The sequence below is a fragment of the Equus caballus genome, chromosome 3 (genome assembly GCF_041296265.1).
Source record: "Equus caballus isolate H_3958 breed thoroughbred chromosome 3, TB-T2T, whole genome shotgun sequence".
Classification (NCBI taxonomy): Eukaryota; Metazoa; Chordata; class Mammalia; order Perissodactyla; family Equidae; genus Equus; species Equus caballus.
Window position 1 is genome coordinate 123,314,277 of NC_091686.1, and position 16,281 is coordinate 123,330,557.

Sequence of the window (16,281 nt, forward strand, 5' to 3'; positions counted from 1 at the left end):
CTTGGCGTGCTTTCAGGAGCAGCGAGTTGGCCAAGAGGTTCTCAAGGTCCATGGACCGCCGCCGCCGCCGCCGCCGCCGCCGCCGCCGCCGCCGCCGCGACCCGGTTCGGCGGACACGAGGAGTCTGCGGACTGGAAGCAGCCGCCTCCGCGCATCGCTCGCCCGACGCCACCCGCCCGTCCGGCCTCACGCAGGACCCGGAGGAGCCGCCCCGCTGTCGCCGCCGCCCCTTCTGCCGGGGCCGCCGCCGCCACCGCCACGGCCACCGCCACGGCCACCAACTGCGCCGCCGCTTCCGGGCCCGCCGCCGCCGCCGCCGCCGCGGACGCTGCTGGCGCCGGGGCTGGCCGGGGGAGAGCGCGCCCTCGCCGCCCGGGGGCTCCAGCGAGGGGGTGGGCGGGGCGAGGGGTGCCGGTAGCCCGGCCGCCGCAGGTCTCCGCGGTCACTGCCGCCGCGCCGGGGCCTGGGCTCGCGGCCCCGTCGCCCGCGCCTGGCGCGCGCAACTCGCTCCTCAGCGCCCGGCTCCCGGCCGCCCGAGTGTCCGCCGAACCCCACCCCACGGAAGGGCTCACGGGCGGGGCTGGCGGCGACGGCTGCTACCACTGCCGCAGCCGCCGCCGCCTATCGCCCAGCCCCGGCTGCCCGCCAACGGCTCCCAGGAGGAGGGAGCCCGCGTGCCCGTCGCCGGGGCGCCCTCAGGCGGGTGCGGCACCGCGCAGGGCACTACAGCTCCCAACAGGCCGCGCTCGCCCGACCCGCCGCTTCCTCCCTGCGCGCGGCCTGCTGGGAGTTGTAGTCGCCTGGTCTGTAGAGGAATAGAATCAGCCGTACCGTGCTGGTATTTTACCGTCGCGTCTACTTAGCGCTGGCTCAGTTATCGCGAGACGAGGAAGGAGGCGGGCCCTGGTACCCGCACGTGTTTCCTGAGGACAGCCACTCTCGGGCCGGCTTCTTGGGCTGCAGGCTTCCTTCCTCCGCGTCTGCGAGGCCGTGGGGAATCGGGCGCCTTGGGCTGCGGCGAGTGTGCGCCATGGGCAAGGCCAGGTCGGCCGGGGCGCGCAGGAAGGCCCCCGGGATCCCGGTGGGAGCGCGAGGCGGCCGGGCGAGGCCCAACCCCAACCCGTTCGAAGTGAAGATCAACAGGCAGAAGTTCCAGGTCCTGGGCCGGAAGACGCGCCACGACGTGGGGCTGCCCGGGGTGTCGCGCGCGCGGGCCATCCAGAAGGTAAGCGGGGCGGGGCTATCCCCTTCACCCGGCCAGGGGTCTTCAGGCACAGCGCCTAAGCTGGCGGCTGGCGGCCGAGAGGGCTGCGCGCGCTGGCGCGGCCCCGCCCCCGCCCGTGGGGCGGCCGTCCTCCGGGACCTTGGCACCGCACGCCTGTGCTTTTTGAACCTGTTCCGGCGGTATAGCAGACTCGGAAGCCGGACTGCCGGGTTTGGACCACACACTGGCTGGCCGCGAGGCCTTGGGCAAGCTGCGTAGTTCTCTGTGCCTCAGTTTCTTTGTCTGTGAAACGGAGATCATGATAGTACCTATGTCCTAGGGCTGTTGGGAGAATTAAATGTGTTCATTTGAAGTCCTTAGGACAGTGCCTGGCACAATTAAGATGATGTGTATCATGTATATCGTGCATCAGTTACACTGTTGTTAGTATCTTCCTGGTTCTGTTTTTGCGTGAGCCGGAATGACCTTCCCCAGGAAAACTCCTGTCCCACTTTCAGGACCCAGCACACACGTGTGTTTCCTTGTGACTCCTTTTCCAGCTCCCTCAGGTGCCACGGTACCCGGACGTACCTGTTATGACTTTTCTTCATTGAGACTTTGAGTCCTGCTGGTTTAGGGACCGTCGATCTTTTCCTTCAAGGGATGGAGGATTAGATAGGATGCTCGAGATGTTTGAAAGAATGAGTGTATCCCTCCTTTGAAGCACAGAACCTTGTCCCTTGCAGGGTAACTGAAATGCTCCCTTTTGTGGAAAGTCTCATAGCTTCCATCTTTCCTGTGCTTATGGTCCCAGAGTATTCTATACCTTTCAAATTCAGTTCAACAAATGGCATTCTATACGCAGCTTCTGAGACATATTCACTGGTTTGTTGAGCAATACTTGTTGTTACCCTGAGGAAGATACATTAGTAGGTTGGTGAAAAATTTAAGGCACAGAAAGGACAAGTAAACTTCCTAAGGTCACACAAATGGGAAGGGCTGGTGCTTGCGCTCGGTTTGAGTGTCCGTGAAGTTTTATGCTCCCGTGAGCACTTACATTTAAGCTCTGTTCTAGCTCCTGGGGAGATAAAGGTAAATTAAGATGTGACCCCTGCCTTTTAGGGCTCATAATCTATGTTCTGTCACACAGTGTGCAATTGGGCTGATCTTTGAGTTGAATCAGATGTCCTCCTTACTGCAAGGAGCTGGCAGTACGTGTAGTAGACAAGACAGACTGACGACTGACTTTGATGAGTGAGTCCCTCGTTACACACCCCGAGGCAGGCACTGGGGCTCAGATAGTGTGGGCTCTGGAATAGACGTGGTTATGTTCACCACGTAAGCCTCAGTCTTCTCATTTCTAAAGTGGGGATAATAATAGACATCCTGTCTCTCGTGGTGGGTGTAAGAATTAAATAAAATAAAACATTTAGCACATAGTAAGTGTTCTCTAAATACTAGCTGTAATTCTTTTTTTTTTTTTTTTTGAGGAAGATTAGCCCTGAGCTAACATCTGCTGCCACTCCTCCTCTTTTTGCTGAGGAAGACTGGCCCTGAGCTAGCATTCGTGCCCATCTTCCTCTACTTTATATGTGGGACGCCTACCACAGCATGGCTTGACAAGTGGTGCCATGTGTGAACTGGCAAACCCCGGGCCGCCAAAGCGGAACATGCGCACTTAACCCTGTGCCACCAGGCCGGCTCCCTAGTTGTTATTCTTAAACTTCTCAGCTTGTCATTCTCCAGCTCTTTGACAATCTGGCCCCAGTATATTGTCCTTGCTTTGTCTCTTGCAACTCACTTTGTCCAAGGCCTATCTTATCTCTCAAAGCCAGCTCAAGTCGCCTCTTCTGATACTGTCCCAAGCCCCACAGCCCAAATAGGACAGGTTGCTCATGCCTCTGGTACCTGACAGGTCCCCCGCCCTGCTCTGTGCTGAAGGCCTGGGGTGAATGGGCTGTGGGGACCTTGCTGCTTCCTCCGCATCCCCAGTGCTTGGCCCGTAGTAGAAACTGAGGTGTTTGAAGGAGTCAGAAGTAGAGCCTGAGTGCTCTGGGGGCCCACAGTTGGGAGAAGGTGTAATAGGAAAGTCAGAAAATTCTTCATAGAGGGAGTCACACTCAAGCTCAGAAGGGCGAGCAGTATGTTTACAGGTGGGGACGGAGGCACGTTGTGCCAGGAAGTAGAGAGCGTGACAAGACATGGGGTTGAAGAGCTCAGAGCTGTCTGGAGGGGACGCAGGGCGTCCGGTGGAGTTGAAGCATGAGGTGTGTGCAGGGGCAAACAGGGCTGGCCTGGGAGGCTCGAGACGTTTTGTCTGTGATGGTCCCTTGGAAGTGAACAGGCTGTCCTATGTGTCTTCTCGCCTCTAGTCAGTGGTGGCACTTTGGGGCAGCACTTGGATGTAGAGGGAGAGAGCAGGCTTTGTGTTGAGACTGCCAGGTGCCAGGCCCAGCACCATCGCTTTATAGCTGTGCTTCAGCTTTCTCGTTTCTAACATGCTTTGTAAAATGACAGTAGTTAATATGTCTGTTGATCCCTTAGGACGGGACAGGCATTGTGTCTTTAAGAAGTTTACATTTGGGGGCCAGCCCCGTGGCCCAGTGGTTAAGTTCGCGTGCTCCACTTCACAGGCCCAGGGTTTCGCCGGTTCGAATCCTGGGCGCGGACGTGGCACCGCTCATCAAGCCATGCTGAGGCAGCATCCCTCATGCCACAACTAGAAGGACCCACAACTGAAAATACACAGCTATGTACCAGGGGGCTCTGGGGAGAAAAAGAAAAAATAAAATCTTGGGAAAAAAAAGAAGTAGTAGTTTACATTTAATCCCCACAGTCAGCCTTATGAGGGAGTACTGTTACTATCCCCATTTTATGCCTGAGGAGACTGAGACAAGGAGCAGTTTATAACTTTCTTCAGGTCGAAAGTGCTGGAGCTAAGACCCAAACCCAGACTCGAGTGCTTCACGCTTCCAGGCAGGAACCCTGTGCCTGGCGCTGCCCTGAGCCATCTTCTGTTAACTCTTGTGATCCCCTTAGCAACAGCCCGAGGTGGGTACTGCCTTTATCTCCCTTCTACAGGTGAGGCCATGGGAGGACGAAGGGGTTAGGTGCCTCCCGAGGTCAGCCTGGCTGGGCAGTGGTGGAGCTGGCGGGATTCACTGTCCACACTCCTGACTACACCTCCCAAGCCTCATGCACTTGTCTGCACCAGGAAAGTGCTGTGAGTATTGGTTTGGAATTACAAATGAATTTTAGCAAGTAGGCCCGTTTGCAAGTCGGGAATCTGCGAATAACAAGGATTGACTGTGTAGACAAACGAACTCATGTATACAACCAGCGAAGAGAAAATAGGCAGGGCTACTACAGTCTTTGTGTCTGTAATGGGTCATAACGTCATAGTTGACAGAGATGGCTTCCTTTTCGACCCCTTGTTCCATGTTTCCCTTCCTCTCAGCCAGGCCGTCAGCTCCTCTGGCTTCTTTACCTGATGGAGAGCCCTCTAAGTGCTCACTCGTTCTGCTTTCTTGTCTGTTGCTTTCGTTTTCCTTTAACCTTCAGTGTTCAGCTTGCAAGTACTAAGGCCACCCTGGAGAGTCCCCTGGGTTCCAAATTTGCCCCCTTTGCCCCCCTTGTATGGCAGCAACCCAGTTTCCCCTCAGTAACTGAGATCAATCTTTCCAGCCAGTAGATTAGCCCCTTTTTTCGGCCTGTTGGTTTCCGTGGCCTAAGGCATACAAAATGACCAGTGGCAGTGTCATCTTCCAATTTGTTAGAACCACGGTTGTGTCCCCTTGTGGAGGCATTTCCCTCTGGGAACTAAGATCTCCCAGCATCAGAGCTCACCAGAGTTGCCAGGACCACTGTGAAATGGCTTTATGATCTGTTTTTCAGCGTACCCAGACCTTACTAAAGGAATACAAAGAAAGGGATAAGTCCAATGTGTTTACAGATAAGCGCTTTGGAGAATACAATAGCAACATCAGCCCAGAGGAAAAGATGATGAAGAGGTTTGCTCTGGAACAACAGGTATGGAAGCCAAATGGAGGAGGGTCTTCAGCTCTCCGTTTACACAGAAGTCAAGCGCAAGGAGAAGGCAGGTTCCCTCTGCTCATTTATACTTTGGTGGGCGCTTGCCCATTGGGTACAGTGGGTGGGTCTTAAATCCTGACGTTGTCTGGCTTGGCCAGAGGGGAAGCAGCCTTCCGCAAATACCCGTTGGGAGGATAAATATCTTCACCAGAGTACACGGCGGTAACAGGTGCTGGAGTTCTTGGCTAAACTGCTGCCTCCAGCACAGTTGAGTGGAGAGCGAGCAGGTATGGAACATTCCTCTGGGTAAAGCTGCCTGATTTACCAGTAGCTTAGACTGGCCCATTGATTTATTTACCTTCTGTGGGTTCTGTTTATATCTGAGTCCTTCCTCAGATGGCCCAGAGTAGTCTTAAAGCTGCTTAGGCTACATTGTCACACTGCGCAAATAGTGGAAAAATATTTGGTTTTGCTATTTAAATGAATGTGGGAATTTTAGGAAACTGATTTTTTTTTTCTCTTCTGTCAGCGACAACACGAAAAAAAAAGCATCTACAACCTAAATGAAGATGAAGAATTAACTCATTATGGCCAGTCCTTGGCAGACATCGAAAAGCATAATGACATTGTCGACAGTGACAGTGACGCTGATGAGCCAGGAACGCTGTCAGGTGAGGGCTGGGAGCGAGGGGACAGTCTGCTCACGTTACACTTCCTTCCTGCCCTTCTTGGAGACCTGGAAAAATGTCCTTGGGTAAAAGTGTCACTGATCATCAGCCTCTCAAGAAATGCTACACATAACAGGATGTTTTTGTTTAGATATTTACTGTAATTTTTGAAATGAATCATTAGGAAACAAATTCTGTTTTGTCCAACTATGTAGCACAGTATGTTCTCCTGGATTAGAACATCCTACAAGTCACCCCTGCCGGACAGGTGCTGCCCCTTGTCCAGTGCAGAGGCGGAGGCTGAGGGCAGAGGTTGGGAGCTTAGGCTGCATGCCGGCCGGAGTCGGGCTTCTCCTCCGGGTGGGTTTGACTCTAAACGGGACCTGCAGTGTTACCCTGTTTCACGCTATGAAAACAAACGTTTAGCGAACTGTGAAATAAACTATGTTTGGATTTCAAACCACGTAAGTATCTAAAAAGCTTTCTTTTTTTTTTCTAAAGATTGGCACCTGAGCTAACGACTGTTGCCAATCTTCTTTTTTTTTTCTGCTGTTTTCTCCCCAGATCTCCCCAGCAGGTAGTTCGTAGTTGTGTATTTTTAGTTGTAGGTCTCTAAAAAGCTTTCTGATTAAATGCTAATATAAGCACACTGACAGAAGATTTTATTTTTTATTTTTTCTGAGAATTCTTTTCTGAATCTTTTATGTAATACCACCTTATTTGTTAGTGTATTGTAAATTTCTGTTTTCAGAAAATATTGTAAATAATCTTCAATTACTTGAATACTAAATGAGTAGTGTTTCCTGATATGCTAAATTTTCCAGGAAGCAGAGGAGTCATTCATTTTCCACAAATACTGGTTTATGTGCCAGGCACTGCTCTTTGTTGTAGGGAAATAGCAGTGAATAAAACCCTCCTGCAGCTCACGTTTTCCTGGCGAGATCCAGACAATAAACAGAACATGGCACTAAATTATGCAGACTCATCGAAAGCAGAAGTGCTCTGCAATAAAAATAAAGCAGGCGGCAGGTGGGAGTTGCTGTCAGATGGTCTTGATCAGCCTCCCTGAGAAGGTAGTGGTCTCGGGGCGAGGGCCATGTGGGCCAGCGTGTCCTCAGAGAAGGAACAGTTCAAAGGGCCTGAGGTGGGAGCGTGCCCAGGATGAGTGGGGAGACTGAGGCTGGAGTGGGCGGTGGTAACAAGCAGGTGGACCAGGGCCTCCTAGGCCACAGGAAAGATTGTGGCTTTTCCTCTGGAACAGGAGCTCCTGGAGGGATTTGAGTGTGGAGCTACAGAATCTGGTCTGGCAGAGCCAAGGGGATGCCCAGACTTGTGTTGGGTGAATTAGACGTAGGTGTGGGAGAAGGAGCGGACTCAAGGGTGAGCTGGAAAGATGAGGTTGCCATTCGTTGGGATGGGCAAGACTGGCATAAACAGGTTTCGGGAGAGTTTGGAACGCCTGTTAGACCACCAAGGGCGCCCGTCAGAAGGGCGGGGGAGGCCTGGAGTCCCAGGGGCTGCAGCCTTCGGAGCCCGAGGAGCAGAGGAGACTGAGACTCAGCAGCTGCCACTGCCGTCTGATGTGTGCCGACTGGACAAGCGGCGAAAGCCTTTCCAGGGAAGAGATGAAACGTGTCAGGTGCTGCTGCTGATAGGAGGAGTGAGAACTGGCCTTTAAATTAGGCAAGAGTCCCTTTCAGAGGAGAGGCAGGGGAAAGCCCAAGTGGAGTGCAGAGAAGAGTCGAGGAGAGGGGCCACTGAGGACAGGGGCAGCTCCGTGGGAGGTTTTACTGGAATGGGGGCCAAGAAGTAGCGGGGGCAGTGAAGTGGGGGCCAGAGAGTTAGTTGTTTCTTAAAAGAATGCCAGCGGCAGGGCTGGGGAAACAACCTAAAACGTTCCATCTCTTTTACTAGTGTGAGATTGTGGGTAAATCCCTTAATGTCTAAGCCTCCATTTTCTCATTTGAGAAACTGGATTTTTTAAGGTTTCTTTCCATTCCAACTTTAATGGTTTCCACAACATTTGCTTTCTCTCTTTTGCTCTGGTGACTCAGGCAGGCTAAGGTCAGTGACTCTTGATGCTGACTCAGGCTCCTGCGGTCAGGACTGGCTGATCCCGAGCCCCTGCCTGAGGAGGTGTGAGCCATGGGGAGGGTCTGAAGTGGCCCTGAGCCTGGACCCTCCTGCCCGAGACTCAGATTCCAGCTTGTTCTGCTGTGTGTGCTCATCTTTCGTGAGATTTGAATGCAATTGAGAAATAGGTTCTTGGTGTTTCCAGTCCCTTGGATCATGGCCAGTTGGTATTTTTATGTCTCTGGGTTTTCTTGGAGTAGCTCATGTCGGTATTTCTTCACTGCCACCATACCTTATGCCAGCTGCTATGGATGAGAATTTTTTCTTGAATAAGGAATCAATTCTCAGGACTGCACTTGGAGAAATGTTGGTGAGTATCACAAAGAATGCTTCCTGAGCTGGCGCCAGGGCTTCACAAAGGTGTTTTCTGCCCTGTCTCCAGCCGAGTTGACTGCAGCCCATTTTGGAGGTGGTGGCGGGCTCCTTCATAAGAAGACCTCTCAACAGGAAGGCGAGGAGGGGGAGAAACCCAAATCACGCAAAGCACTCATTGAGGAGCTCATTGCAAAGTCAAAACAAGAGAAGGTGCGTTAGTTACTGGTCTTGAGGTGGAGAAGCTCCATCATAAGAGAGAGTCACCAAAACATTTTTGAGCTTTTTTCTCCTGTACATTTTTAGGCTGAATTTAATATTTGCTATGAGTTTAGTAAAAGCATTCATTTTGAATAGGAATACTTTAAATTTCATCTAGGATATATTTCTGATGTCTGGTTCTGGTATTTTGTTTTTTTCATTGCTTAGTTTTAGTATTTTGACGAGTGTCCAGATTCACAAAGCATCACTATTTTCTTACTAACAGCGAACTGCTCAGAGCATCTAGATGAATAGTATATAGCAGGAAATTAGTTGTCTGATGAAATTTTGTAGCTTTGCATTTAAGACACTAATTTCTCGTCTCTTTTCTGTTGGCACGTTAAGCACTCGTTGCGTGTGGCCTGGACGTGGACGCTGGGCTGCTCAGTTGGAGTGCAGCAGTAACGGTGTGTGCTGTGTCTGTTCTTTTTCCCCAGAGAGAGAGACAGGCTCAGCGAGAAGATGCCCTTGAGCTCACAGAGAAGCTGGACCAAGACTGGAAAGAAATTCAGACTCTCTTGGCACACAAAACGCCCAAGTCAGAGAACAGAGATAAAAAGGAGAAACCAAAGGTGGGAATCAGGAGATGGAAACAAGCTCTGAACTTAGGCCTGTGGACTCGACCTTTCTCTGGAGAAGAGGCGGCCCAGGCATCAACAGCCTCTGCTGTGTTTCCGCGAGGACCTAAGTTCCCTGTCGAGCTTTTATCGCGTTATCTGACGTGTTGCGTCGGCGTGGAAGCAGGCTGAAAGTTGCTTCAGTATCTACTCCAGAATAATTAGACTGGAGAAAGTGGTTTTCTTGGTATAAGGAATACGTGGTGGGGGAGACCTTCAGATGGTGTTTGAATTTTCCCTTAGACACTTGGGTATTGATATATATGTTTACTTATTTTTCCCTCTAAACGTTCTTTTAGTCTAAGCATTCTTTTTAGTCTAAGTTGTGGGAAAAGCTGTGTTTGTTTGAGTAGCTAGGAAATAGTTAGGATTTCACCAGATTCCCTTGTCCTGTGGCCATCTGGACGTCTGTGAGTCAGCTCTGCCGTTGCTCTTACGTTAACCTAATCTCTCATTTTGTGGGCTTAACGCCTAGATGAGCAACGTTTAGTTTTGGAAAAGCAGATCTATTTTGAAAAGAATTTTCTAGGAGTGAAAAGTCCTGTATGACCTAAAAGTGTCCTCAAGACTGATGAAAACAGCTTTCTCTCAAGAGAAAAAGACTTAGGATGTGGTTGAGCTTCTTCCGTAATGGCGCCCACCCATACTGGAATGTGCAGACAGCTAGCTGTGCAGATCTTTGCTTTAAAGAAAAAAAACCTAAAAATGAAAAACTTCCTTCTTTCTGCCTCAGCCTGATGCATATGACATGATGGTGCGTGAGCTTGGCTTTGAAATGAAGGCCCAGCCCTCTAACAGGATGAAAACGGAGGAGGAGTTGGCAAAGGAGGAGCAGGAGCGGCTTAGAAGCCTGGAGGTACGGGGACCCCAGCGGCGACGCAGGGGGTGGGGCTCCGGGAAACCGCGGGCCCCCCGGTCAAGGCCCATTCTTAGCTTTGTAAGATGTGCTGAAGATGCACTGTTTTATAAATGGAAGGTTTTCAGGCTATTTAGAATTCATTGTTTTGCTATAAACATCTTTTTTCTGATTACAAAAGCAAAAAAAATTGCAGATAATACTTAAATATGCCAAGTAAAAAATGGACATGTCTTCTAATGCTTTTACCTCAGAACAACTGCAAACACTATAGTGCACTGCCTTCTCAGCTTTCTTCTGTGCATTAAAAAAGGTTTTTAAATTTTATTATGTTAAAACAAAAATGAAGCAGAGACATGCCGTCCTGGGTCTGGCTCTGCCGTGTGACCGCATCGCAGCCTCTTCCTGGGCCAGGTGCGTGTTTTCACTTGTTTGATCATGTGCAGACCTCAGTACAACGTGTCCTCCTCTCTCTTCTCGCTCTGGAGCGGGTAGTGAAAATTAGGATTGGCCGGCACAGTGTGGCCTGAAAGGCCTCAGAGTAACAGGTCTGCCTTCCTTGTGACTAGAAAATATTTCTTCCACCATCTTTGTTTTTATCTTTCTTAAGTCGGAAAGTCTTCCGAACGACGCCTGTCACGTTTGCACGTTTGACTGAAGACAGAAAGCAGGAAGCAGGCGTGGGCGCCCGCAGGGCTGAGAGCCGTGGGCCGCCCGAGAGCAGGACGGTGCTTCTCCTTTGCACGTACTCAGTGAGCACAGCCTATGGCTTTTCTCTCTCCTGCTCAGGCTGAAAGACTCCGAAGAATGCTTGGAAAGGATGATGAAAACTCTAGGAGACCAAGTCACATGTCAGCGGATGACTTAAGTGACGGCTTCATCCTGGGTGAAGATGACAGGCGTTTGCTTTCGTACAAAGTAAGATGTTTGCCTTCATTTTCTTTTTTTTCTTTTTTTAGTTTACAAGAACACAGTTTCTGATATTTTATTTTGTAGGTTTATCACAGATGGAAAATGTAAATCTTCAAAAACGCTTTCTTTGCAGTTCTTTCCTTGGGTGTTTGTGGTGTGTCAGATATGGAGGCTTCACAGAGCCCACCCTGACCATGGCCTTCTCCCTCCCCCGGGAGAAGGAACGCGAACAGCAGCTCTAGGCGGACTAGACTCCTTTCACCGTTCACTCGGTTACTGACGTGAGCTACTGGGGTTTATAGGTGTATGATTGTCTGCGTGAACTCACGTTGATACTGAGGGGGCTAGCTCAAGGTTTGAGTTCTGAATAATTCTGAGTAAAATAATTAAGTTTCTAAGACTGGTGCAGTTTTTTGTTTGTTTGTTTGTTTTGAGGAAGATTAGCCGTGAGCTAACTACTGCCAATCCTCCTCTTTTTACTTGAGGAAGATTGGCCCTGAGCTAACATCCATGTTCGTCTTCCTCTCCTTTATACGTGGGATGCCTGCCACAGCATGGCTTTTGCCAAGCCGGGCCATGTCCGCACCCGGGATCCAAACCGGCAAACCCCAGGCCGCCGAGAAGTGCCAACTTAACTGCTGTGCCAGCGGGTCAGCTCCTGGTGCATTTTTGTTTTTTGTTTTTTGGGTTTGTTTTTTTTTTTTAAAGATTTTATTTTTCCTTTCTCTCCCAAAGCCCCCCGGTGAATAGTTGTGTATCTTTAGTTGTGGGTCCTTTTAGTTGTGGCATGTTGGACGCCGCCTCAGCGTGGCCAGATGAGCGGCGCCATGTCCGCACCCAGGACTCGAACTGGCAAAACCCTGGGCCACTGCAGCGGAGCGCACGAACTTAACCACTCGGCCACGGGCCGGCCCCCCAGTGCAGTTTTTAATTCACAGACTCCATAAGATCTCTACCCGTCTCCCTTTTAGACTGTGTCAGTCAGGGTTCAGGGCAGGAAAGCAGGAGGGACCAGGTGTATCAGGCAGAAAGGATCCGAGGCTGGAAACTGGATTCTCACAAGAGCACTTGGTTATCTGGGGGAGCACAGTCAGGGGTCACCCACAGGTCTTGAGGTCCCACCACCTCCAGGTGTGGCCCGGATGCCAGGACCCTCTGCTGACCCAGCTCTTCCCAGCCCCAAAGCCAGTGGTGGGGTGCTGCAGACCTGCAGCTGCTTGGCCCGCAGCCACTGCTGCGTCTGGCACATCCTGGACCCCTGTCACCCCCTGGCAGAAGTGACCCCTTGCACCAAGTCTAGTGGCAGCGATTTGGGAGATGTGGGTCTCAGGCCTTTAGCCCCTGTGGCTCAGGACTGCATTAGAGGGGGTGGAGCAGCAGGCCTCTGGCCAGGGCCTAAAGCAGCACGGCGCGTTTCTGTTCCTGCAAACGAGTCAGGTAAAGCCCTGCGTGTCCAGCATCTGAGGGCTCACAGGGTGTTCCCACCGTCATCTCCCTGGGTAGTGATGCCTGTGGTCTCCATGTTCTGCTCTTAGGATGGAAAGATGAACGTCGAGGAAGAGCAGAGCAGGGAAGCCAGTGACGGTGAGAGCGAAGAGGAAGAGGGCGAAGACTCGGGTGAGGAGGACCCAGAGGAGAGCGACGACCCAGATGGCCACTCAGACCTGGAATCTGACGGAGAGAGTGAGGAAGGAAGTGGGACACCAGAGAAGGAGCGGCGGCACGCTCCTGGGAAAAGGTTGACAAGCGATGGTCAGAAGGCTCGAGAAGCTGCCAGAACGGAGCTGCCCTATACGTTTGTAGGTAGGCAGACAAGTGGGTTTTCTTATGTTTTGAGGTCAGCTCCATGACCTGGCGGTCAGTCTGCCTCGCTCGGGCTTTGTGTGTGGAGCGGGCACCAAGGAGGTGCTTGTGGACACACGGATACATCCACACCTGCAGCCTTGCTTGTGGACAGGCGCAGCCATCCTCCTTCTTGGCATCTGGGTGCTGTCCATTTCACCCTGGGGCCTGATCCAAGTCCTGGCCAGAGCATTAGCCTTTGTTGCGTGACCATGGGCAGTACTGTGGGCCACCAGCAGGGTGAGGGCAGACACGCCTTTCCAAAGAAGTGTCTCCCTACTCTTTTGGTAATCAGCCTTTTGTGATAGGCAAGCGGGTGCCACAGAGACCCAGGGCAGGGCCTGGGGTCAGTGGGTCCCTTGTGAGAGGGCTTCCTGTGTTCAGACCTGGGCAGTCTTATTTGGCCACGTAACAGCTCATGTAGCATATAGTATGATGTTTGGTCTGGTATGTGGAGAAAAACAGTTCAGTTCTAGGAAATCCTAAATTATTATTTCCAGAGAGGATAAACTAGTGGGTGAGGCTGGTTTCTGTAGAGGTGACCTTTGATCAGTGGGAGTCTCAGGTGGTCAAACTGCTCAGTTCACATGGCTCCTTCCAGCTTGTTCTGAACCAGTCTGGGCATTAAAACCAGCGGACTGTTAGGGCCAGTCTGGTGGCATAGTGGTTAAGTTTGCACACTCCGCTTTGGTGACCAGGGTTTGCAGGTTCAGGTCCTGGGCGTGGAGTACACACCACTCATCAAGCCGTGCCGTGGTGGCATCCCACATATGAAAAATAGAGGAAGACTAGCACAGATTTTAGCTCAGCGACAATCCTCCTCAAGCGAAAAAGAGGAAGATTGGCAACAGATGATAGTTCAGGGCCAGTCTTCCTCACCAAAAAAAAAAAAAAAAAAGCTAGCCTGCTGTCACCTTGACTCACTGCGTGTTGGGTGTTTAATCGAATTCCTAATTGAGGAAAGGCTGCGGGTCATTTCTTCACTGAGGCTGTCTCAGGTACCTAGTCACTAATAGCTGGCCCAGTTCAGTCAAACCACACACTCAGGACATGCTAGAGCACATGTTAGACGTATAATGTGAGGTAAAATAAATGTTTTTATATAATATATGTTAAATTATCTTTTTTGATAAAAGTATAAAAGAAGTAATATTACTTAGATTATGCTTAGTTTTTACCTCTGTGTTATCAGAAATTCTATCAGTTATCAGAATTAATATGTAATATGGGGAGTTCTCGTTTTAAACGTTAAGTGTAGAGTGTGTTTTATATTTTCGGTAGCTCCTGAATCCTTTGAGGAACTGAAATCCTTATTATCAGGAAAATCGATAGAAGAGCAGCTTTTGGTGGTGGAAAGAATTCAGAAGTGCAACCATCCGAGTCTCGCAGTGGGCAACAAGGCCAAGTTAGAGGTACGCTGGAGGCAGCGCGCTGCGTCATAGGAGCTCAGCCCAGCCCTGTCTGTGGGTGGGAGTTGCCTCAAGCTGACGGTAACGGTGCGCTCCGACCCTTACAGCAGCGTGGTAAATGCCAGGGGCGTTCAGAGCAGGCAGAGAACCACCCCTTGACATTCGTCCCCTCCAAGGCCACAGCAGGCCCAGGAGGAGGCAGGCACGGAGCCCTTACTTCACAGGTGAGGAAGCTGAGGCCCAGGGGAGTTTCCCTCACATGGCCAGCAAGTGGCAGAGCCGGCCTTTCAGAGAAATGGGTAACTACAAACGTGCCTTTTCCTCTTTCAAAAATGCTGCATATTTACTGAACAAAGCGCTGTGCCGGGTGCGTTCTTGGTTTTGTTTGAAGACTTAGGTGTCGTCCACCATTCTGTAGACGCGCACGCCTGAGACCCGGGCTCTTCTTTCCTCTCCTCCTCCTCGTGTTCAGCAGCATTCTTTGCGTTATGTAGGGCGCTCTGTCCATGGCTGTGAGGCCCTCCCTCTCCCCCGTTTGAGCCAGAGTGGAGGTGATGTGCGTTTACGCCTGTGGTTTTGTTCTGGGGGTCGGCTCTGAGCTCTCTTCCCAATCCGTGTTCCTGCAGAAACTGTTCGGCTTCCTGTTGGAATACGTTGGAGATTTGGCTACAAATGATCCACCAGAGCTCAGAGTGATTGATAAATTGGTTGTGTAAGTAAAAATAGTGGGTTATCTGGAATGTGGGGCTGAGTTTTTTTATCCTATTTAGAGTCTTAAAATACATCTCAGAGTTACTAAGGAGGTCCTTGTAAATGGGCCTCACAGCATACACCCACTGGTGACTTCAACGATGACATCCCACTCTAAATGGGATCACCCTAGAGATGGGACATGTTTTTAACTACAAATTGACGTTAAGACACTTGCATACTTGTGGACTTGTTGATAGTATTTGGTGGCTAATTTCCTGTTTCATTCACCAACAAAATGTCAAGCTCTGCTTGGGTGGGCCGAGAGGGGTTTGGAACATGGGGTAGACAGTGTCCCATTGTCACCCCAGGAACCCGGCCCCCCAGGTCCATGCCTCAGTGGAACCCCGATGGGGCTCCTGTTTGGAGGCAAGTCCCTCTTGTCCGCCTGTCCCTGCCCTGTCCAGGGATGGCTGAGGCGGGTTTTACCTCGCTGCACCAGAGCCCCAGTGAGAGCAGAGCCCTCCCTAGTGGCTGCTGGCCCCGTGTTGGCTGGAGGGAGGGGGGTCGGGAGGGTTAGTGAGAGCGTGTAGCCTGGTGGTGCCGCTCTGGGGCCGGCTGCCTGCCGTGCACCACCCCCCTGCATGCCAGCTTCTGCCATCCCAGCAGAGCTTGTGAGGACTCGGCGAGTTCACATGTGAAGCACCTTAGAACTGTTGGCGTGTCTGGCTCGTAGAAGGAGCTCCCGTCGTTACAAATAGAGCCCCTTCAGCGGCCAGCACTGCCGAAGAGTTCCCACCAGACTTTTAGGAAATGGCCAAACGTCTACAGTTAGCCCCCTTATCTGCGGGGATGTGTTTCAAGACCCCCGGTGGGCATCTGAAACCACGGACAGCACCAGATCCTGTGTGTTATGTTTCTTTCTGTACACGCATACTGTGATAAGGTTAATTTATAACTTAGGCACAGTGAGAGGTCAGGAACAGTAACTAATAATGAAATAGAACAATTGCAACAATACACTGTAACGAAAGTAAAGTGAATGTGGTTTCTCTCTCTCAAAATATCTCATTGCCCTGTACTCGCCTTTTTTCCTGTGATGATGTGAGATGATACAGTGCCTGTGTGTTGAGAAGAAGTGAGTGGAAGGACAGGCGTTGTGACGTAGCGTTAGGCTGCTATTGACCTTCTGACGATATGTCAGAAGGAGGATCGTCAAGCCATGACGATGTCGATTGGTTGGATGTCAGAAGTGGACTGTGTCGATGGTTGGGGCTCCAACAAAGGAATGATTCACATCCCGGGTGGGACTGAGCTGGCTGGAGCAAGATGGCGTGAAATTTCA

At 51.2% G+C, this 16,281-nt stretch overlaps 2 protein-coding genes across 7 annotated transcripts in view; one reads left to right on the top strand and one right to left on the bottom strand.

The window, feature by feature from the left end:
* Positions 1-650, bottom strand: part of GRK4 (G protein-coupled receptor kinase 4) — a 134,293-nt gene extending 133,643 nt beyond the window's left edge. For 4 of the 5 annotated variants that reach the window (XM_070264035.1, XM_023638482.2, XM_023638479.2 and 1 more), the window contains exon 1: positions 1-650. In XM_070264035.1, the coding sequence (XP_070120136.1) occupies positions 1-52 (52 nt within the window). In that variant the 5' untranslated portion in view covers positions 53-650. The other variant, XM_023638481.2, reaches the window with a different exon arrangement.
* The window catches only part of NOP14 (NOP14 nucleolar protein), a 27,620-nt gene continuing 11,829 nt past the window's right edge, over positions 491-16,281 (top strand). The window contains exons 1-11 of one of the 2 annotated variants that reach the window (XM_005608934.4): positions 906-1,225; positions 4,286-4,427; positions 5,099-5,233; positions 5,766-5,907; positions 8,420-8,562; positions 9,048-9,182; positions 9,961-10,083; positions 10,873-11,001; positions 12,531-12,798; positions 14,119-14,249; positions 14,873-14,958. In XM_005608934.4, coding sequence (XP_005608991.2) covers positions 5,204-5,233; positions 5,766-5,907; positions 8,420-8,562; positions 9,048-9,182; positions 9,961-10,083; positions 10,873-11,001; positions 12,531-12,798; positions 14,119-14,249; positions 14,873-14,958 — 1,187 coding nt within the window. In that variant the 5' untranslated portion in view covers positions 906-1,225; positions 4,286-4,427; positions 5,099-5,203. Of the gene's footprint in view, positions 1,226-4,285; positions 4,428-5,098; positions 5,234-5,765; positions 5,908-8,419; positions 8,563-9,047; positions 9,183-9,960; positions 10,084-10,872; positions 11,002-12,530; positions 12,799-14,118; positions 14,250-14,872; positions 14,959-16,281 lie in introns of both variants that reach the window. The other variant, XM_001489809.5, reaches the window with a different exon arrangement.